Raw genomic sequence first — 24,411 nt, 5'->3', positions numbered from 1 at the left:
GTTGGCTTTTATATAATATAAGGAGTTGTTGAATCATATAGATACCAGCTAAACGCTGTTCATCTGGGGCGAGGTTCAAAAACGTGTGCGCTAATGTATCATCACTATATTTTCCGGGACTATCAACCCAATGAACGGCTGACCTGGCTAATTCTTGTTCGTCCATAGAATCGAGTATATGATAACCCCTTCGTTCTCGGAGTAATTTGTCAGCGGCTTGGAACGAATGTTCGGGGGACCTTATATTTATTATAGGGGTTTGGAAATTTCTGCTATTATCTGGACGTATCGGACGTATCGGATCAGTAAAGCATCTAGTATTATTGCAAGATCTTCCTCTACCTACATAGGCCATGGTTTCTAACTGTCCTGTGGGCAGTTCTTTTTTTTATGTTTGAAGTGCTTTATTTGAAGAGAAACATAGCGAACGACAAATACAGGTCATATTAAGAGCATTGTCATACAAAGTCAAAAGGAGAGAAAAAATATTACAGGGTCATTATAAGCTCAAAAACCTTAGGGACCTGAGGAAACAATACGAAAAGCATTTTATAAAATTTTAAAGGGAACGAAAGGAAAAAGAAAGAGGGGGAAAAGGAGAGAAAAGGGGGAGGAGAAAGGAAAGAAGGGAAAAGAAAGGAAAAGGGAGATATGAGGCGTCTTAGTGAAGAGTAAATGGTATAGTCGGACAGAAGATAGATAAGATAGAGAGAGCAGATAAGGGAAGAGTAGGGAATATTTGAAAGGCAGGGAATAAGAATGTAAATATAAATAAGGTAAAGAGAATAGAGAAGAAGAAAGAAAGAGGAAGGGTAGAGCCGGTGTGCTTCATGGGGGTTTGAAGTTCTCAGAGGATAAAGGAGAAACAGACTTCGAATTTAGAGCCTTAGAATCAAGATAAGTTGTGAGAGGCAACCAGAATAGATCTCTGTTGAGAGTAGGAGTGGAGGCAGCAGCGAAGCGAACATCAAGCCTGTGATAGTGACAGAGGGAGTTCCACCAACATTGTATCGTGAGTTTAGAAAGATCCTTCCAGTTGGAAGTAATGTGCTGGAAAGCCAGAGCCAACATGAGATCTAATAGGCCTGAGGAACTAGAAGGAATGTCAAGAGCGTCAGAGATACTACCTAAGAAAAGAAGAGGAATAGAATACGGAATAGAGATAGAGAAGAAGCGAGAGACATAAGACCACACCTGATCCCAAAGTGCTAGAACAGAAGGACACAGAAAAAGTAAATGATACAGATCAGCATTAGGGGCAGAGCAGGTCCAACAGGTAGAGTCTTTATCAGGAGAGAAGCGAGAAATAGAGAGGGGAGAGAGATAAAGTCTATGATATAGAAAGAACATAGACTGAGTTAGTGAGGCAGAACGGGAGATTTTCAAGGATCTGACCCAGACCTTGTCCCAAACAACTATAGACCATTCACAGCCCATATCAAGTTCCCAAGCAATTTCCAATTTGGATTTTGGACGAGTCGGATTGGGGGAAGAGAAAAACTTATAAATAAGAGAGGCTTTGGGAAGAGCAGAGAGAATCTGAAGAAGCGAGGACTGGGAAACAGAAGAGGGTGACAAGGGGAGAGAGTAGTAGACCTCAAGTATAATGGCCATTAGGACAGAGAATCTATGGAAGAAAGACTGAGGACAGTGAAACAAGAGTCGGAACCGAGGAAAAGAGCACGGGAGAAAGCCATCAAAAAGCTGGTTAACCCATATCAGCCCTTTAGATCTCCACGCAGTCCAGCAAATAGGGCGATTATGGAGGAGAATAAGTGAGTTGTACCAAATCGGGGAGGCCAAAAAAGATTCGCGAGAGATCGGGTCCGAGCGGACTAGAGCATGTAGCAGAGAGGTAGTATGTTTAAACAGGGGTAGAGGGGTGGTTAAATTCTTAGCAGTGAAGTGTACAACTTCAGAAAGGGAAAAAGGAGAGAGGAGTGAACGTTCAATGGAGAGCCAAAGAGGAGCTAGAGGGGAAGGCGTAAGTACCAGCCAATTAGAAGCCTGACGGAGAGAAAAGGATTTATGATAGAGACGGAAATCTGGAAAGTTGACTCCGCCGTTAGCCTTTGGTTTACGAAGGACAGTAAGCGCAATTCTCGATTTTTTATTATTCCAAAGAAACTTAGAGAGACAGGAATCTATGCGTTTGAAATGGACATCAGGGATATGAACGGGGAGCATGGAAAGAATGTATATGAGAATGGGAGAGATCATCATTTTGATCGAATCTAGCCGACCCCACCAGGAGAGAAAAAGGGGATTCCAAGAAGAGAGCAACTTATCTATACGGGATACTACGGTAGTGAAGTTGAGCCGAATAGACGAAGAAATGGAGTTGGAGAACCAGATTCCAAGGTATTTAATTTTAGAGGGATTCCATGCAAACCCGGTAGCTGAAAACTGGTGAGGGAGACAAAATTTAGTAAGAGGGAGAATCTCAGTTTTATCGGAATTGATCTTGTAACCAGAAACTTGAGAGAAGGAGTTAAACTCAATTAATAAGGCCGGAATGGATTGGTCAGGATCGGAAATAAACAAAAGAATGTCATCTGCATACGCAGAGAGTTTCAAGTGGGTTTTACCATAAGGAAAGCCAGAAATAGAAATGTTGTTTCTAATGGACGAGAGAAACGGCTCTAAAGCCAGAACAAAAAGTAAAGGGGAGAGAGGACAGCCCTGGCGGACACCACGCTGCAAAGGAAAGTAAGAGGACGTTCGGCCGTTAACTAATACAGACGCTTTAGGAGAGGAATAAAGTAGAGAAACAAGAGAGATAAAATTAGGGCCAAAGCCGTGCCAACGAAGGGAGGCGAACATAAAGGACCAATCTACTCTATCAAAAGCCTTCTCGGCATCCACTGATATAGCAGCTAGAGAGGAGTTAAGAGAAGGTACTTTGTTGAGAACATTAAGAAAAAGACGGGAGTTATCTGAGGTAAGTCTACCCTTTACGAAACCGCATTGCTCCTTACCGATAAGGTGTGGGAGGAAAGAATCTAAACGTCGGGCAAGAAGTTTAGCAAATAATTTATAATCTACATTAACGAGGGATATTGGGCGATAGTTCTTACAGAATTGCGGGTCACGACCATCTTTGGGTATTAAGCAGATGGTAGCCTCGTGAAAGGTACCAGAAGCCGTGCCGGAGGTGAAGAAGGATTGAAAAAGAGAGAGAAGTTTGGGAAGCAAAAGATCTGAAAAATGTAGATAAAATTCCACAGAAAAACCATCCGGACCCGGAGATTTACCCTTGGTTAGAGATGTTAAGGCATTGTCCAATTCGGTGAGAGAGAGGTCAAGCTCAAGATCAGGGAAATTGAGATGAGAGGTAGAGGGGGCAGGAATTTTGTCCAAGTAGGATTGAATGAGAGTAGCCGAAGGGGGAGATTCAGGGGTATAAAGAGATTGGTAGAACTGCTGGAATTGGGCGAGTATATCCTCTTCCTTGTGGAGGAGACGGTTATCGTTGGAGTATATTGAATCAATCAGGTTGCGCTCCTTGCGGGACTTAAGATAGTTGGCCAAAAGCTTACCTGACCTGTTACGACCTCCGTAGTAGCGGGCGCTGCTGCGGAGAAGTAATGAGGACGCATTGTCAGTAGAAATTTTGTTGAACTCGAGTTTGGCACGTATAAGGTCTGGTATAACAGTTGGAGTAGAAGAAGTGTAAAATTTATGTTCTAAGGATTTGATATGAGAGAGAAGGTCTTTTTGTTTCTTAAGATAAGATTTCTTTTTCTTTGAGACAAAGTCAATCACAAAACCGCGAGCCGTAGCCTTGAAAGAGTCCCAAATAACATGAGGGGGTAGAGAAGGATCAGAATTAAGTAGGAAAAATTCTGTGGCAAAGGAAAGGAAGGAAGAAGAAAAAAGGGGGTCTAGGAGGAGAGAGTTATTAAAGCGCCAGCGGGAGGATTTGGGGTGAGGGGGAAGAAGATCAAAAACGGTGACAATAGGAGCATGGTCTGAGATAACTATCGGCTCTATAGATGAGGAAAGAAGATTTTGAGAGAGAGATTGAGAGAGGAATATATAGTCAATCCGGGAGAAGGAGGCATGAGGGGGTGAGAAGAACGAGTAGTCTAAAGAGTCAGGATGGAACAGTCTCCAAGAGTCAAGAAGGTGAGATTTGGAAATAGTGTCAAGGAATTGTGTATGTGATTTGTGGGGGGTGAAGCGGGCAGAGGATTTGCGATCAAGAAACGGATCAACAATTTGATTACAATCCCTCCCTAGAATGAACAAAGAATCACTGTGTTGGAAACATTTAGAAGTTATTAGAGGCCAAAAATTACAATCAGGGTGAGTGGGGCCATATACATTAAAAACAGTCAAGGAAACAGAATTAATTAACAACTTAGCTAAGACCCAACGACCCTCAGTGTCATTTTCTTGAAAGAGAACTTTACATTTCAACTTCTTGTGACACAAAATGGCCACACCATTCTTTTTGTTAGAGGTAGGAGAAAATAAAACCGTTCCCACCCAACCTCTTTTTAACTTAAGAGACTCCGCCTCAGAGAGATGAGTCTCTTGCAAAAGAACCAAGTCAGGGGTATAAGAGGCTAGATGGGAAAGCACTCTCTGCCGTTTAATAGGGCTAATAAAACCTTTCACATTCCATGAAATAACTTTAAATTAAATCACAATAAAGTGTGTCAGGAACAGAGAAAAAAGGAATAAAACCAAAAAAAACGCCACAAAGAAGAATAGCGAACAGAGGAAAGACAAGAGCAAGACAAAAGAAAGTCGAAGAACATGGTGAAAAAGAGAGCAAGAAGAGAGGAAAGGAAGGAGAGGGGCGAGAAAAAGGAGAAGAAGAAGATACAGTACATATCCAAAACGGACGACTGAAGGAAACATACCTGAAGGGGGAAGGGAGATGAGAAGATGACGACGATGGGGTGTGGGAGGATTCGACAAGAACAGCCCTCCGAGCCGGAGAGCAACAACCCACCGCAACAGGACGGATTATGAGGAAGACGGACTAAAATGGTATGGAGAGGATTACACGAGGGTTGGTCAAACAGAGAATCTGGGGAAGGAAAAAGAAACATGTTATGCAGGGATCATGGGAAGGTAAACAGTACACAAACAAACAATTAAATGCAAAAACAGAAACCCCAAACGACAACCGTTATGTAATCACATCAGATAAAAGGAGGATCAACTAGGAAGGGAAAAACTCCAGCAAGAACCTGTAAGGAAAAAAGACCAATCAAGTAAATAATCAACCAGTAGGAGGATTGGATGTGTCCATGCCAGCATTAGTCTGAGTGTGGATGAATTTCTTGAGCTCAGCCGGGTCTTGAAAAGTCCAAGTATTGTTCTGGTGAGTTACCTTGAAGGTACAGGGGTGAAAAAGGCCATACCTAGCACCCATAGAACGTAGGGGAGCGCGAAGAGACAGAAATTCTTTTCTTCTAGCAGCAGTGGCACCAGAGACATCCTGAGAGAGATAGACTCTCTGACCCATCCAAGAAATTTGGCGTTTCGCTCGAGCCGTGGAGAGGATCAGGAGGAGGTCAGTAAATTTAAGAAAGAGGATAATGACCCCCCGCGGTTTGGTGGAGGAGGAGGAACGAGGACCAAGTCTGTGGGCTCGTTGGATGCTAAGAGAGGTGGTAGCAGGAAGGTCTAACAACTTCAGGAGAAAAGAAGAGAAGAACATGACAGGATCATCCCCCTCCAAAGATTCCGGTAGGCCATAAACGCGCAGGTTATTCCTCCTGTTCCTGTTCTCCAAATCCTCAGTATGCTGCTGAAGGGCAAGAAGAGATTTCTCCAAAGAGGAAATGCGATGGGAATTTGACTGAATATCTGGAACCTGCTGCTCCACAGAAGAAACACGGGCCTCCATAGTTGACCATTTGTCCTCAAAAAGCTGCATCTTAGCGTTAGTCTCCTCCACGAATGGGCGCAAGGCGCGAATCTCCTCAAGTATCAACTCCATAGAGATAGGGGGTGGAGATGATTCAGGAGGAGGAGGAGAGGCGTCCGGCTTCATGCGCTTAGGTAAGGAGGCAGGAGGAGAAGACTTACTGGAAGAAGATTGTGCTGAAGAAGAGCGGGAGGGACCTGCTGTCGCCATTTGCTCTGTGGAAGGAGATTGAGGAGAAGGGCCTGATGGTGAGGAGGAGGCAGAGGAAGGCGGAGCCTTCGAAGGCACAAAGACAAACTTCGGATTGCGAAGCTTGCCCATAGAAGCTGGAGACGTGCCAATGATAGTGAGCGAAAGTCAAATAAGCAGGCCAACACAAACAATCTGGGTTCAGAGGCAGGGGTTATCAATGTGCCTACATGACCAGACCAGAACCAAATAGCCCAGCGATTATCCGAAGTGATAGAGGAGACTTGGAAAGGTCATTGAAAAACTCCGGGGTTGAAAATGATGTGAGCGAATATTAGGAGGTGTTTCCACACATAGTAAGCAATTAAATATGGATGTCCAATACCACGTTTAGTACCACATAAGGCTTGGCAGAGGTATCCTCAAGATTACATGTAAGTCATAGAGAAAGAGCCCCTGGTTTAAAATCCATCTCCAAGCGTCACAAAAAGCGTAGAAAAATAAGTTAAGTCATTCTCTGAAGGATTAAAGTAGACATGTAATCATGTAATCCTCGGGGAACAGCTCAAAACCACAGAGATAATCACCTACCAGGGAAGTTGCAATGAGCTCTTCACACAGCTGCTCCTTGAGAAGCGATTAGGAAGTAGGAGTTACTCCACATTGTCCTGGAAAGCAGAGCGCGTCTGAAAACAGGGAAAAAAAAAAACTGCTGTTCCAGGTGTGCGCGCTGGTTACAGGCGAGCGCTGCTGAGGAGACAAAATGGCGGGCGTTCTGAGGAGCGCATTCAACGCGACGAAGATAGCGTGTTTTGAACGCAAGAGGGATCACCCTTGGCTCCCCAGGTGCACATCCCGTTCTGCAAGCTGGACCGTCTCTGCGGCGCTGAGAAAAGAGGCTGGAAACTGGTATAATCAATCCGGGTCCATCCCGGCGCGGCGGAGCTCCGGAACTAGGCGGCCATCTTAATCGGCGTCCAAGCCACGCCCCCCCCTGTGGGCAGTTCTAATTCTTCCTCCTCCTCGGTTTGTTCAGGCTCGTCTACTGCTAATCTTTCTTCGTGTATTCGTTCTACTTCTTTGCGGATCTTGCGGCACATAGCTACTATACATGATCGTTTATCATGTCTCCCCTCTGATATATTCCTACTCCATGTGGTAAGAATTTGCATTTCTTCCGGATTTACCCCTGGTCGGTCTTGATTTCTGATCACACAGTTTATGAAGAAACGTAACAGTTCCCCCTGTATTTCCACTTTCTGGTACTCCATGGCTCTGTTAATACTCTCAGAATCTCGCCCTGACTGGACAAAGTGATATATATTTTCTAAATGTGTCGTCATTCCTGGTAGCCTCCCTAAATATATTGCAGCTCGTCGGATACGTAATGATGCCAGCAGCATTTCGTCCCCTTTTCCGGGCACAGGGTCATATCTACAATCTATTAGAAGTTCCTTGAGCGTGTCGGGAGTTACTAGTTTGGGCGTACGTTGGTGGGCTAATTCTTGAAAGGAAAGTTTATTTACTCTGGGTGGCGTGGAAAAAATGTTTGATGTACCTCCGGTAGCACCACCTGGGGTGCTGGATGTGAAAGGATTCGTTGAACGTGATATAGCAACCATAGGTGTGGATACAGATGTAGAAACAGATGTGCTTGCCGGAACTTGTGTCGGAGTTTGCTGTTGCGGAGGTACAGACGGAGGAGGGTCTTGGCGTTGAACCCCCTCGGCAGGCGGTCTATGTGGCGCAGTATTAGCATACTCGGGAGCTGCGTCGTCTAAATAAGAGGAAAGAAAAACATCCTCTGCGGTTCTGGGATGCCCTTTGGGATGTGCTTTTATCGGAAACAATGGGGGTGGCAAGTCTTTTGGTATCTCCGGAGTAGCCTTAGGTAACCCTTCGGCCAGAAGAGGATACATACCATTCATAAGGGCATTTCTTTGTCTGTCTATTTGTTCTGATTTTACTCGAGTACCTTCTTCAATTAATAGATTTTCTCGAACTTTATTTGAATTCTCCTTACTTTTCTCTTCCTGTCTGAGCGCTTTTTCTGTACGTCTATATGATTCTTTACGCCATAATTCAATGGCATCTTTCTGTGACTGTCTAGCTTTCTTTTTCCATAATTCTTCCTCTACTTTCATGATGCAATCTGCATCCCAGGTCCCAGCTGCGGGCCACCTCTGACTTTCTGGTAATTCCTTGGTGTAGTCTACCCATAAATCAAGAAATAATATGGCGTCTAGGCCATGTTTATGATACATGAAGTACCCTGGAGTGTCCCTAGGAGGAATGGGAACAGCTTCTTCGAGTACCCCTTTTCTAGTTTTGATCTGTCTTAATTTCGAAAAGAGCGGCATATTGAGAACTGATCTGATACCTAATTTTGAACACGTTTAATACCACAAAACACAATAATGAACAGTCATTCACACCACAATATACAGAACGTATTTAAAACATTTTAACATTTAACATTTAATGAATAAACAATGATGGCCATTTAGGGAACTAGTCACTAAGCATAATACTCGGTACTAACTAGATAATTCTGAATTATATACTAGACATACTTGATATACTGCTAAACAGTACAGATACACTGCTGAAACAGTGCAGACCGGATTTGTGTACCCAAACCCGTCTTGACCGGCACAACCTATGTGCACGTCAGAACGCCTCCCCGACAATGGTACTCACCGGGTAGCTCGGAACGGAAGGCCTCGGAACTGAACTGAACTGGACTTGGACCGGACTGGACTCGACTCGAAACTTCGGAAACTTCGGAAACTGGTGGGCCTCTGTATACCTCGGATCTTGCTCTCTCAGCTAGGCTCTGGTCGGGATACTTCGCACTTCTCACCGTCTCGTCTGGGTGTTGATCGCAGCCTCAGTTACCCCCGCTCGGCAGGAGGGAGATACAGGAAATCCTGTGGGTACGCGTTGTTGTCCGTCCAGCTGTGACAGGAGACCGGGCCTGCAACGCACCTCCGGCGCGTGAGATGAGAAAGTGTCCCTGTTCGGGCGCCATATATGTGGTAAATAATTTAATTACCGGTTCTTAATTTGATGCGGAAAATCTATAATAATAGCTCAGTAAAATAAGAGGCAGAATCCGTGGTATTAGAGGTTCAGAACGGGCTTTATTCCAAAATCAATTCGAATTGATGGACTCCATATTCCATCACCACGAAGGTTCAGGAAGTGAAGGACCATACTTTATTGACAGGTAATCATTTTTATACAATAGGCATTACAGTGAAACAGATGCAGGAGGCGTAACAATTGATAACAAAGATAAAACATACATGCGTAACTAAAGTGGGTGTAACTGGGCGTAACTAAAGAACGTCATCAGGTATGATGTCATAAATGGGTGGTTTCATGAAAGAATTTCGCAATGTCAGCAGAAATACTTGGCAGAAATGCGCGCGCAGCAGCATGACGTGCAATTGACGTGCAACTAGGGGGTGAAGAGGACTTGACATTTAGCTCTACATGTGGAGACAGAAGTCTGGGGGGTCAAGTCAACCTAATCCCAAATCATATCTAACATCCTATGTTTAAAGAACTATGTTATCCAAAAGGAAAGGTCTTTCGAACAAAATCTATTCTATACTGACTGTGAGTGCGTGTACAAGCGTCTAAGTGTCTACACTAGATGCGAGGGCAGAAATCTTCCATAGTAACAGGGCTATGAATTACTTGCATAAAGACAGAGAAGCCGGGCCCTTTGCTCGGTAGCTGGAAGAATGTTTACTTAAACTACTAGACAGGAATGCATTGGATAGGGAGCGGAGCAGATAATCTCGAAGGTGAAATACAGTTTTTGGCAGGCAACAGGCTGGAGTCAGGCACCGTTAGCCGCGCAGGGAATAGGACAAAGTTCATGGATACAGATGCGAGCTCAGACTGGAGCTTTCAGAGGCAGAAGGCAAGAAAAGGCTTGATGGCAGAATCAGGGCCTACTCGCCTGGACTGTAAAATGGGATAAATGAACCATATAAAGCCGGTGGCCTTTTATACTTAGGAATAGAATATCCGGCCCATTCATGGCGGATCTGAAAGAGGACATGTTGACGGTGGACGCACATGTGTTTGCGTCTTCATAACTGGAACTGGAGGAAACATACATGTACTGGTGATTTATACATGAAACCGTTGGGGTCCAAGATAGGGGACATAACTGATCATAAAAATCCATATTTCCACACAGCCCAAGTCCTTGGGTTACTGGGTTCCCCCTTTTATTCTAGTGAAATGAGTTCTGAATCAGACCCTTAGTGCACAGGAATTTTATAGTGATTGAGGGATGTAGAACAGTTGTAGCACAGCACGCCAAAGTGGCACTTTTTCTACAAACATACGAATTATGGTGCGTTTGAGTTAAAGTGAATGTATAAGATTCAAAACCTTTTGTTAATATGCTAATTTTATGCACTCCATCAAGGCCCTGTTACTGGCAATAAGTTATGCTATCTTGTATGGTGCTAAAGCTACTTAGCTGAGATTTGTTTTGTCTATGCCGCTAGTGGCTGTTGCCCACATGACCTTCTATATTTTGCAGTATGTATGGCAATTTCAGTAGAACTGTACCCATAGTACTTGGATACCACCTTAACAAACTCTAGGACCATTCATTACTTTCTTGCATATATGCTGGATGTGAAGGGGCCAACAGAGTGTGTTCCCTGGGACCACTAGGAGGTGTTTTGTTGATGCAAAGTTCCACCCTATAACTTGGCAGAAAGACATACTTCTGGAAGGTATAGGTCTCAGCACCTTCAGTTGTTTATAAAACTAATATGCCTGCATGCATGTGTTGGTAGAGGGCACACACTGCTTGTCTGCAAATTTTGTTTTCAGCAAAGGTCCGCTAATCTGCTAACAGATATATATTTTTTAAGGATATGAACGAGCCAGCAAATTTTGGGACTGGTCAGAAGACAGGATGTGCTCACAACAACCTCAACTTTCCTCCGTATGTGCCTAGTAAGTAGAGTTATTGGAGATATATTTATGCTTGTCTTATGGTAATGCATTTTTCTGTTCTCTTGACTTAAGAACAGCACAGACCCCATCTTCTCCTCAGGTTTTCTCAATTTTCCTAATCAGAACTTTGAAAATTGTCATCATGCATACAAAGTCACTAACGTCCGGTCCTTTTACATTCGAGGTATAGCACCACTTCATAAACTGATGTCTGTATGCTGTCTCCACAAGGATGACAGTGGAATCAGTCTGGAACCAATGTACCTCCTGCTTCAGTCTTAATACTTTCCACCCATGAGTGTACTGTCCCCCAGGAAACTTTGACGTGAGTCCATTTATTGCTGCTGAGGTTATCTTTCTTGAGCCCCAACTCCTTGTTCCAGTGGCTATTAAAGTTGACACTATGACTTTCTCTAGCCCTGGTTCCAGTAGGTCAGAGATTTGCAGTGAATTCTGCTGTGGAGCAATGCACAAGCATATCAAATAGCCACCCCTTTGACATGATCGTGTGGTCTGGAAAGTGTATGTGAGTCTTTTATGGCTAAATTCATAAAACAAGTTAGAATGTATGGCTGCACATTGAAGAGATTTACGATTTACCACCCCAAACAAGCAAAATTGAGCCACATGTGGCTAAAATACCATGATCTGTGCAGTGTTGCTGTCATGTTAAATCCTGCATATGAAATGTTACGAACACTTTTATTTTCTTTAGCCGGAAAACATTTCTTCACATGAAGTCTTCCCTTGTAACATGAACCCTGAAAAATAGGCTAGGGTATCATTTGCTAGGAAAAAATGTGCACTGCAAGCATTAAGTTCATTCAGGTGTAAAGTGTGGAAGTGCAGATATGTCTTGGAAAGATAGCAAACGTTTGTGAACTGCCAAACAATTACAACTTTGTTGGTGGTTAACAATATGTGCAATTCATTTAGCTAATTACCCCTGACGATGCATGGAACCTATATTGCACATTTTGCTCTTTTATTTTAGGTTGCTTCCATAGCCTCTTGGAAATGCTCCTCGAAAATTCACATAGTATTTTTAGGATTCTGCTGAGTGGTTAAAGTTGTTGAGTGCTGTCAAGTATAGCTTGTGTTTGTTTGTTAGTGCCTATTTCACACTAAAGAATCAGTAGGAAAATAATATGGCACCCAGATGATAGTTCCCATACTCCACCACCCCCACGCCAAGTACCCTGCGGTTCATTGGACTTTCAGGGCAAATATAGGAAAAGTGCCACCATTCTTCAAAGTGGCATACATTATAAAGAAGGTGATTCCCATTTGTATGAATCATGGGGGGGGGGGGGTAAATAGATCCTCTAGAGCACAGATGAGTGATCGTGTACATGGATAATGAGTAATTTAGTGCATGCATGGATGAATGAGTGAATGCTTGAAAAGAAACATTGATCCCGTCAATTAAGAGACATTTTCAGTTATAAGCCCAACCCATCGGCTAGCCAAGGCGAATTTGGTATTGGTGTGCACTGTACATTTATGCAGGTAGTGCCTCTGATTTTGCAACCATCTTGCACAAATCAGGGCTGTGCTCCCCTTTGATAAGCCAGCACCAGAAGTTCTTTTCTCATAAAATGTAAAGACTGAAGAGAGAAAAACGAACCCTGTGCTATCGAGCAAGTTAGCAAGAAAAACACATTGTTGGGAAACTGGAGCAATCCATGAATTTCATTATGAGGAAAGTGAACATCTGAGGAAAGATGGCATTGAAGGCGAAGGATAACCACAGAAAAAGTCTGAGTGATAATTGGCTTTCATCTCACACTGTAGAATGTAGAAATATCATTATCACCCCATAAGTTCATTGGCTGGCAATGGCAGCATTATCCAAAAGTGCAGTTTATAAAGCACGGTTTCAGTTAACTATTTTAAAAAGAAAGAAAAGAAGCACATTTTTAAAGCAATAGTTATTTTATATTGTAAATCAGATAGCCGTACACTACAAAAAATGCTCTATTTTGATTGGTTCCGATCTGGTCGCTATCTACTCAGGACATTCATTGGTAGAACCAATGGTAACAAATGTGAGTCAGGCTCCCTTTCTTACCCTCTGCAGTGGAACTTTCTAGGGTGCCTGAGGAACAAAAGGAATTAGGATCACTTTCAATTTACAATTACAGTGCAATGCATTTGGTCACACAGTAAAGCTCAGAGTCAATAAGTGGGATTAAGTGTAAATGTATTACAAATTCAAAGCCAAAATAATATAAATCAGCCTCAGAAACATAGTATAGAAATGTAGGAATACCAATGGAAAACCAAATCTGCAAACTAAGTTTATCCTCAATGCCAGAAAGCAAATGAGGAATTCAGTAACCACGGAGTATAAGAAACACTGCTTGTTGGTTAGATTGAAATTTTCAGTCCTCCTACCTATGATGCATGAGGGAATGTTAATTCTCCTTAATTAACCAACACTAATTAATGCTAAATGTGTAGAAGTTCTACAAGGAAAGAATATTACGAAACTACAGGCTGACCCCCTGGAATCATGTGAATATCTTGGTTTGTCCTTAAGATCCCATAACAATCAAATCTGTAAACTACATGCTTTTTATCACTCCCAGGCAAAAATACCATGTTTATAGGCCAGTTGATTGAAATCATCACAACAAACTCTACTCCCCATTCTAATGAGATCTTCCCAGGAAACTTCAATCCTTACTGAGAGGATCATACGGACAGTCAGATCAAGCTACTCAAAGCCTTCCTTGACGATCAATTGCTGGTTCAAAAATGCTATCTACCAACTCATTCCAAAGGCTCTACCTTAGACTGGATCATCTCCAGAGAACAAGCTATCGATATAATTGAGATCATCCCTTGCGACTGGTCTGATCATCACATCATTACCTTCCAAATACCCCACATAAAAACAACAAGCATTTACAATGCAATGGTCTCGGCATTGTTAAAGTTAGAGCTATTGGCATTGCTCATGACATTATTTTTGTTTTTAAACCATCTCTGTCTCTCTCACCAAAATAAGTCTTATTTTTGTGAGAGAGAGAGAGATCTTTTAAAAACAAAAATAATGTCATGAGCAATGCCAATAGCTCTAACTTTAACAATGCCGAGACCATTGCATTGTAAATGCTTTTTAAGATCTCTTTCAGTAGCCTATAAACATTGTCCCATCCACTAAAACATGTTTGTTGTAGCTATATCAGGTTTAGTCACAATTTATCACTCCAGATTCATGAAGCCGCTTAGAGCCACCCAAGGGGTCCTTGCACGGCTTCACAAATCGCATTTTTGGCTTGTTTCGTGCCTGCACCATGTTGGTTGGTGCAAGAGCCAAGCAACTCCCCTTGTACACATGGCCCTAAATGTGAGAAAATGTTGAACAGGAAACATCTGCTGGTGGGAAAGTAACAAACGATAAAGGTTCGAGGGAGAAGCCCTGGAGATCCTACTGCTAGACATTCAACCAAACTGTGCTGTGGGGAGAAGCTCTGGAGATCCTACCACTAGACATTGAACCGTACTGTGCTGTGGGGAGAAGCCCTGGAGATCCTACTGCTAGACATTCAACCGTACTGTGCTGCCGGGAGTGGGCTGATTTACATGAACCACTCCACCTCAGAGCTTTCCTAGCATATGATTGAATCGCACACATATCAAGCAACCTGCTTAGGAGCCTCTCGCAGCTGCTCATAGAAAAAAGCCACGCTGAATTTAAATCATCAGGAACATGATTTTTTCAAGGACCTTTTTTTCTGGATTTGGCTTCAAAATTAAATATTTCATAAAACAGAAAAAACATAGAACCTTAACATTAGAATAAAGTGAGCTGGGTCTTCAAATAAAACGGTATTCTTATTTGTAAGTCTAATTCCAGCAAAATGATTATATGATTGTTATTTTTATGCCACACCTCTACCCTCAGCACCATTGCCGTAAGGATCTCTGGTCTCTTGCTGAAGGACGGGCGAGGAGCTAGGTGGATTTGGTATTGTGGAAGTTCATAATTTTATCACTACCCAATCTTCCTGTGCTGCCTTTTGTCAAACTGACCTCAGCATGACCCATTAAAGTATTTCGGTTTTATACGCATATTGACAGGCCTGCTCTTTAGGGGGGAGGGGTCTCTGCAGTGAAAAGCCGAACCATCGAAACTGTTGCAAAGTAAACCACCGGTCAGCTGCAATGTGCAGACACCACGGGGTGACACTGAGCAGCACACGACAACATAGACCTGACAGGCCCAACCAACAACTTCTGTGACTACGACTACTTCTGACCCGATGCCTTGGGTCTTCTCTGACAGACACACTGCCCTCAACCACCATGAGGAGGGAACTCTTGGTGCATGGACCACATGGCCTAAAAAGCCCACCTTTTTGACTCAATCTCAAAAAGAGTCAGGAAAGCAAAGACCTTGCAGTTGCACAAGCATATAACCCCAAAAACTAACTTCAGACCCCCCATGCACACAAAATATCACATGGTCAGCTGTCTCAGCGTTCATGATATGCTATCACATGTTGGTGAGGGGCGTGGTCTGTCCGCACAAATGCATGATGAAAGAGACAAGTGGCCGCCCCAGCAGCCTTCATAGCTTTAAAGCGGCCCACGTAACGTGAGCATAAGCAATCTGGGATTGGTAGTTTCTCGCTCTCATCACACATACTGCTTTGCACTTTCATTTGTGAGGTGTGTTTCGCTCCTGACGAGGTGCTAGCCCTTATGTAAATATATGCAGAAGAGTGAGGGGAGATCGTTAAAAGACATTTTTCCTACAGAAAGCATCTGCTGCACCACCCCCTGTGCCGAGTGCAGACCCTGGGATCCCCGAGCTATCTTTTAAAGTGCTGCTCTAGGTGTGACACACAGCAGACCAGGGCTGTTAATGTTTAAATAATCAGTACCCTCTGACTTGAATGTCTGAGGTGTCTGCCCGTATACGGGGTGTTATGTATATAATGTATCTTTCTACTGCTTACATCCACAGATTGATGGCTTTCTCGTTAAGAAATTCTCTAAAAGCCTTCATGAAAACTTGACCTCGACTTACTTCCGTTTGATTCCTGTCCTTTCTTGATTCATGGCCCCTCTCCTCGCCTCCCACCCTCTACTTCCGAGTGTAGCCTTCTCTCCGTTTCATGTCTGTCTGCCTTAATGTAATTCTGCAATGGTTCACACATCATTTCATAGACGGCAATCCGTTCCATGCGTTTGTGATACATGCCCGATTGTTAAAGTATGCCTGTGTCGGATAGCTTTGGCAACAATGCGTAACTACATGCTTGGAAGCTCTGCTGTGTACAAAACAGCTGTGATCCCGGCCACCCTTGAATTCAGGGGCCGGGCTAGTGTTTAGAAGCGCTGGGTTCAAGCTGAGCACGTGGTTCGGAGCTCTGCATGTGTTCAATGCACGAAGCTGCAGTGCACTGGTCTGGGTGCGATGCACGCACATGAGAGCATTGTGAGCACGTGGGTAAGCGAATAGGCTGTGCCCCAGGCTTGCAAAGTGCAGGCCTGCGGCGGTTTCACGCTCCCGCTGCAGACATGCTCTGCTTCCTGTCACCTCGCCGTGCCCTCCCTGCCCTGCAACCCCACACTCACCATCGGTAGCAGCCCTCCGTGGCCTCCAGGGTGAAGTTGATTTTCGTCCCCCGGGCGTAGGGCAGCAGCACCTTGGGGATGTTCAGCTTGGAGGCCAGTGCCAGGGAGAAAAGCGGGAGCAGATAAAGGGGAAGCCAGCGATGTGGCGGGGCCATGCTCCTCCCAGCGACCGAGCACCCAAACCCGCTATCCTCGGATGACAGGAGTCCAGTGCGGTGGAGGGAGAGCCGCAGCCGAGTCTTTGTACAGGAAACGGGATAAATGGAAGCTGCCGCACTTGTCCCTTCGCTTACAGTGGTTGTTCCCGGGGCTCGGAAGGTCAGCCGGGCTGCAGAGAGGGTTCAGGGGGAGCAGGCCGGGAGCCACTATATTATTTTCAAAGCTGTTCCAGCAGGAGATGGGTTCCCTCTCGAAAAGAAAATACCCGCCTTTTGCTGCTATTAGAGCGATGTCAGGACCAAGGCAGGGGCAGGAAGCGGGGAGGCGGACGGGGGTTAGAGAGTGGGAGGTGCCTGCCCGGGGCTGTGCGCGGCTTATCAAGCAGGAGGGACGCGATTACAACCGGTGAGAACGATGTGCCAGCTGCATTTAGGCTGGACAGCCATATGGGCTTTCTGGGCAGGCCCTCCTGGGCAGCTGTAAACAGGGCAGGGACTGGCTGCTCGCAGCACGAGACACATATGGGCCTCAAGGTACAACAATGAAAACTGTAGCAGCATGCGTCAGTGGTTGTTCCCGGGGCTCGGAAGGTCAGCCGGGCTGCAGAGAGGGTTCAGGGGGAGCAGGCCGGGAGCCACTATATTGTTTTCAAAGCTGTTCCAGCAGGAGATGGGTTCCCTCTCGAAAAGAAAATACCCGCCTTTTGCTGCTATTAGAGCGACGTCAGGACCAAGGCAGGGCCAGGAAGCGGGGAGGCGGACGGGGGTTAGAGAGTGGGAGGTGCCTGTTCGAGGAGGCTGTGCCTGCCCGGGGCTGTGCGCGGCTTATCAAGCAGGAGGGACGCGATTACAGCCGGTGAGAACGATGTGCCAGCTGCATTTAGGCTGGACAGCCATATGGGCTTTCTGGGCAGGCCCTCCTGGGCAGCTGTAAACAGGGCAGGGACTGGCTGCTCGCAGCACGAGACACATATGGGCCTCGAGGTACAACAATGAAAACTGTAGCAGCATGCGTTTGTGAAAGCATATTGTTCAAATAGGAGATATTCCCATGAGCCGAGAGCAGGGGGAGAGGACAAGCACACCACCGCCTTTCTCCGAGGCACAGCAGAAAATGCCTCGGAGAAACGCCACGTCCTTTTCGGATTTGGGGGCGTGTTTTGCTGTTGTCTCCTCCCTGAGACTTCTCGCAAAAAACACGCCCCCCGATCCGAAAAGGACGGGGCTTCAACGGAGTGACTGGACCTCTTCTCCCGTGGCTGGCCAGCATTTAAGAGGCCAGCCAATGGAGAACAGGAGAGAAGAGGGGCGGGTGCAAGCCCCTCTTCTCAAAGTCACTCAAACTCATTAAATCTCGGAGCGAGACTGCGCAAGCGCAGCCTTTCGCAGCCGAGACCTAAAAACCTTCTCAATAATCAATAAAACCCAGAAATTGGATTTGTGACACCAGAGGGCTTAATTTGGATAACCTCGCAACACGCTGTGAGACAGAACTGCAACCTCCAAACAACATGGTAGCCGTTAGTGACCTCACGGATTATTTCAACAATACAATATTTTAGTATTATTGAAAACAAAGCCCCTTTAAAACTCAAAAGGGTCTCTGGTTTAATGGTTCCCTTAATGAGGGAAGATGATCACTCAGATTCACAGAGCGGAAATGACAACAACACCCTTCTTCACCCCATTTAATAGGACAGGCCAGAAAGGCCTACAACAAAAGCATTCTAAATTCAAAAAAGAATTATTTTGGAAAGAACCAGATAATGCAAAAAATAGACCGAGGAAACTATTTGAACATCTAAAAGATCAATCAAATAAAATGGCCAAATTTTCACGAACAAATACAAAATCAAACATAAGCAGTGAAGACTTCTCCTCCTTCTTCACAGCAAAAGCCAAATCGATGGAGGTGGAGCTAAAAAAAAGCATCTGGATGCCCTCCACACAAAAAGAGAAGCCCAGATGAGCATCACTGTCAACCAGCTCTGGAGACGCCTAAAAATAATGCTTTTTGGTCAGAATTCAAGCCTCTTAGTGACTTAGATATTGCAAAGATTATCTCGACCATTAAACCAAACAATCATTACAACGATCCACTACCGGCAACTTTTAGGTCTACAATAAACCATCAGCTCATCCCTTCATGGCCAAGGATCATTAACGCATTGCTATCACAAGGCTCAATACCAGACTGCCTAAAAACAGGGCAAGTCACTCCAATCCAAAAAAAACAACGGAGAACCCTTGAGACCCAAACAACTTCAGACCAGTAACAAACATTCCTATGCTAGCCAAAGTCCTGGAAAAATGTGTACAACAACAATTGAGCCTTCACATCTCGGAATTCAATCTGTTGAATGACTTCCAGTCAGGATTCAGACCAAACCAAAGTACTGAAACAGCAAATCTGCACATCATGGGCGACGCTCTACTTGCCCTCGACGGCAACGAAACCTGTCTCCTAATCCTGCTTGACCTTTCATCTGCATTCGACACAATAAACCATGATAAAATACTAGATCGCTTGAAAAATAGGATGGGTTTAGAGGGCACAGTCTTAAAGTGGTTTAGCTCGTTCTTAGAGAACAGATCGCTAAAATTCATAGTCAACCAAGCATTATCAGCCTCATCCAGATATGATATTGGTGTTCCTCAGGGCTCAACACTATCCTCTGCACTATTCAATGTGTACGGAGAGCCACTCACAGAAACCCTACACCAAGCAAACATTTCCTTCCACATGTACGCAGATGACACGCATCTCTACATCAAAATCTCATTGATAGAAGAGATAGGTATCATGAACCAGGCATTAAAGAGTACCGTCCATTGGCTAACCAGCAATCATCTCAAGCTTGACCCACATAAAACCGAATTCCTGCTGATATACCCCCAAAAATGCTACGATCATCCTAGAGTGGACCAACCTGATCACGGCATTAAACTGTACTCCGAGTATTGCTGATTCTTCCAAATCTCTGGGTATTATACTAGACAAAAACCTGAATGTTTTTTCACATATTAACTCAATGGCAAAAAACGCCTGCTTCCACTCAAGCTACATCAGAAAGCTGAAACCTTTCATAAACAACTCAGACCTTAAAACAGCAGTGCAGGCATTAGTCATTTCAAGGATCAAGTATGGTTGCACAACTCTAACTGGTCTTCCCAAGATTTCAACACCGCCTCTAAAAGCCTGTCTTAATGCGGACACAAGACTTATAACTGGTTCCAGAAAATTCGACCACATCCCCCCTCATCTGAAAGCGCTTAATTGGTTGCCGTACGAAGCAAGAATACAACTAAAAATGGCATGTATCACTCACTAGGGGTGGGCGATATTTGCGTAATCGCGTTACGCAAATCTCCGCGAAACGGTAAAAAATCTCCGCGAACACGCAGAAATTCCGCGTACACGCGGAATTGCTTGTTCGCGATGCTTTTTTCCTGTTCACAATCGCTGTTTGCGTGCTCGGGGAGAAATATCTCGCGAACACGCATTTTGAGAACGCGAACAAGCAAAACATTTCGCGAAGTCGCGGAAAGCAGAATTTTGTGCAATTTCGTGTTCTCCACGGAACGCGAAATTACCCAAATTCCGCAAATTCCGCGAGCGGAACGAAATTTACCGCCCAGGCCTATCACTCACAAAGCGATACACTACAAAAAAAACTGTGTATCTGGCCAAGAAAATCATTCTATCAGGAGGATGACGTGTTACCCGAAGTCACGGATGTCTTTGTATGGTCCGTTTATTGTTTAAAGTTTTTTTGTAATGATTGATCAATGAACATATTTGAAAAGAAAAATTGAATTGAAAGTAAAAGAAATAAAATATTGACTAACCCACATTTTTTTTTTACAATCACTATGAGTGTCATGTGTGATTGTCTGAATTAATATAATGAATGTTATCAGTATGAGCATTCTTGTGGTGCTGGATTATATATTGGCCTAGCCTTACTGATTAAGGGCCAGAACCCTTTATTGATTGTAATTGAATGGATAACAGGGCCACCCCTCCACCTCTTGGTGGCGCTCAGACCAAACACTACCTTGCAACTGCAGCTTTGTGATTGGCTTAGGGTAGGGAGCCTGGCTGCCCGCTTCCTGTTCCTGAAATCAGAAGCAGGAGAGCAGGAGCAGCAATGCAGGACCGGGCAACGACAAGGTAAGTGATTTTTAATTAAAACCTTTTTTCCCTCCCTCTTGCAATCACGACCCCCACGCGACTCCCGCCCCCTTACCCGCAAGTCATGCCAGCCACTGCTGCACACTTGTAATTCTCTTCTTTGATTCACATGTTCAAATGACCTTGGATGCCACCCGTCTCCCTATTCAGCACAGAGAGTAGTCCTCCGTTTGCGCGCTAGTCTTATTGCCCTCGCCAAGAGTACTCCCTTCAAGCTTCCCTTTCTCATTCACACAATGTGCCTTTCTCCATTCATAAGATCATGCCACTGCACCTGCAGAGGAAAGAAAACTATTGGAACCAAAGCAAATGTTCACATTGAAGGTTAAAAACATTGCAAAATTCAAATTCTTAAGGCCGTTGGTCAATTTTAGTATATCATGCATCTCAATACACGTTGTAACTGCGTGATTACAGATACATAGCTAGTCAAATTATAAATACAAAGTGTAATTCTAGTAGACACATTTCCCTTTATATAATAGATGCAAAATATTATTTAAATGGGTACGTGGATACATGAAGCTCAGTGTTACTCAAACCACACGTGTAAATATGTATGAGAATTGAAATGTATTTATATGCACACATGTATAAATGGTGAGATTACACGGTAAATGCACTTTCTATATTGTTTCAAGTGCACTTCATTTCATTAATCATTTAAGTCAAATGAATACATGAGGCAATATGTTATCATATATGTGGCCAAATCAGTCATGAAAGGTTGGAACCAAAATTACGCTGCTCCACCAGTGACAAACCTCATTATAGTATCAACCCACATATCTCTATACTGTCTTCCCAATACAGCATCATCTTAAGATCACAGAGTTCTATTTAAGAACTAGAAGGTTTACTTAACTCACAGAATGTGTTTGCACTGGGAGGCATGCTGCAGGAGAAGCCTAACTTAGAATCATTCATTTTCCTGTGCTGGGCGCTTAAAATGTACACAAAAATAGTTCTTAGTTACTACAAGTGCCTCAAATAAATGGTTCCCCGAGAACATCCCTTTCTCTGTATTTTTAAAGTGATCCAGCCTTGTGTACTCCATGTAAACTTTGAGTATGTTTTAGAAAATTAGCCTTGGCACTCTGACTGATTTACAATGGTATTCACTCTACAGATGGTTAAACTAATCCCTTTGTATGTAGTTATTTAAAAAATATATAGTGTAAAGACAATACATATATAGTTTTCAATGTGTTTTATCATTGCCTTATCACAGTAAAAATATTTTTTAAGTAAGGAGATGCAACTATTGACAAAAGTAAGTGGGAAAAGGTAAAAAGAGAAATCAAATGGGCAAACAGAAACTCCTTTAGGGATCTCACTTCTAATAGGAAAGCACATCTATTCATCTCAAATATGAATTCAATCTGAAAATAGTTTCCTGCAGCTACAAATTCTACCGTCACACGTTCTAATTGAAGATTAAAAAACACCTTAAATGTCAACCAAAATGTTGCCATTTTAAACGTAAGGAGGTATTATTGGACAGAATGGATAGATAGTCTGATGGAACAGATGTAAAAAGGGGATGCTGAACTTAGGTAGGGATCTATCACTAACTATTTTCAGCCCTGTAAAATTTATTATGCCATAAATGACTGCAAATCTATAATTCTTCTACATATTTTTAGGTAGCTTGTTTCGCATTTGCATTAACACCTCAAATCTCAATTATTTCAGCCTGCTCAATAGGAAAGGATTTAAATTAAACCACATAGAGCTTACTTAATATTTTAATGGACAGGGTTAACTCTGTCAGGGCGATGAAGTAGATGACTCCATTCCCTGATGGAGTCTCTGCCTTCGAAATGTAGAAATGCCCAATGGCCCAGCAGACATGTCTATCATTGGCAGTTCCTGTTAATGCATTGTTAGGTTGAAGGATGGTTCCAACAACATGACAGAGCTGTACAGCAAACATACAACTTTTTAAAATTATTTTCAAAAAGAAAATCCCAAAGGGGGGCATTGAGCACTTTTCAGTGTCTCTTACAGCCATGTTTTCCTGGTGGTGGCGGACTTTGAAAATTAGCTATATGTTCGCCCATTTCAATTAGGTGGGCAGACATAGAGGCAAACCACTGATGTACCTTACTCCATCAGGCCATTGGAGACGTTTGACCAAGGCAGAGATGTAGTAGTCTAGGCTGTCATCAAACTATGGTCCTCTCGCATTTAAATCCGTTGGGTGGACCATATTCTTGGTGGAGAGGGAACTCCATCACTGTTGTCCTGAAGTCCCCCTCTACCAAGATCTAAATCGGGCCTATAGCGTAAATTTTGTCTTGGATATAATGTATTAGTTGTACATTTGAAATTTGAGGTGAAGCTACAGTAGACTAACGGGGAATTAATTTACAATCCACTGCTGCTTTTGGGAGTACATTTTTCACTCACAGTGCCTGGCTTATTCCTGACATGTATAAGGAAGACATTTGAGAATTTATTGAAAATGTGTGAGAATTTTGGTGTTTAAACGTACTAACTTTATTGCTGTCTCCCATATAGGAACATATTTAAATTCTACAGCTACTATTCCAGCAAATGGTGCCACACTTTTGTCATGAATTTAGAATGTTTGTGTTGTATTGTTCATAAGAACTCTGTGCTTAAGCTCATGTACAATACCAAGGAACCAACTGACAGACTACTGCTGCTTTTGGAAATGCATGTTTTACTCAGCATGTCATTTATCTCCCTTGGATGAGGAATATATTTGTGAATGTAAAGAAAATGTGTTCACATTTTAGCTTCAAGAGCACTTGCCATCATTTCCATGAGAAAATCATGCAAGAATTTTTTTTTCAAAGATGGTTAATCTAAACTCAACTGAGAGTCAACATTTTTCACATGGTAAAATCACCAAGTTAGAACTTGCCACAATTCTAAAAAGTAGGATATATCTCCCAACACATGAGTTATATTGCGACTGTTATCGTTAACCCTGGGCGAAGGACTACGCTAGCGTAGTTTGTGCAACTACGCGCTACGCGAATTACACGTAGCACAGTGCAAAAACGCGGGCATTTTTTGCTTGCTTGCGGTCCTCAACATCAAGTTAGTGACCGCGAGCGAACAAGCTGACATCCCGGCGAGACTTTTTCCTCGTTTGAGATCAGCAACATCAAGTTGCCGATCGCGAGCGTGGAAAATAAACCTCCCTGCGAGATTCTCAACGCGGGAAGGTCAGATTTCTCATTGCGAGTGGTCACGTATGCTCGCGATGAGAAACTACCAGTCCGCGTTGAGAAAACTGCCGCTTGAGTACAAATCTACTCGAGCATCAGAAAACGACCGCTTGCACTATGCAAGATGCCGTTTGCAATGATTGCACAGTGCGGACAAGCATCCGGCCCTGTGCAATCAGTGCGAACAGCATTTTC

At 43.7% G+C, this 24,411-nt stretch overlaps 1 protein-coding gene across 1 annotated transcript in view; it reads left to right on the top strand.

Annotated features, from left to right (window-relative positions):
* The window catches only part of LOC146856076 (lysosomal alpha-glucosidase-like), an 829,176-nt gene that overhangs the window by 517,410 nt on the left and 287,355 nt on the right, over positions 1–24,411 (top strand). The window contains exon 12 of the mRNA XM_085654093.1: positions 10,984–11,068. Within this exon, the coding sequence (XP_085510219.1) occupies positions 10,984–11,068 (85 nt within the window). The remainder of the gene's footprint in view (positions 1–10,983; positions 11,069–24,411) is intronic.

The sequence above is a fragment of the Triturus cristatus genome, chromosome 4_1 (assembly GCF_964204655.1).
Source record: "Triturus cristatus chromosome 4_1, aTriCri1.1, whole genome shotgun sequence".
Lineage (NCBI taxonomy): Eukaryota > Metazoa > Chordata > Amphibia > Caudata > Salamandridae > Triturus > Triturus cristatus.
This window is presented reverse-complemented; position numbering and strand designations above follow the sequence as displayed.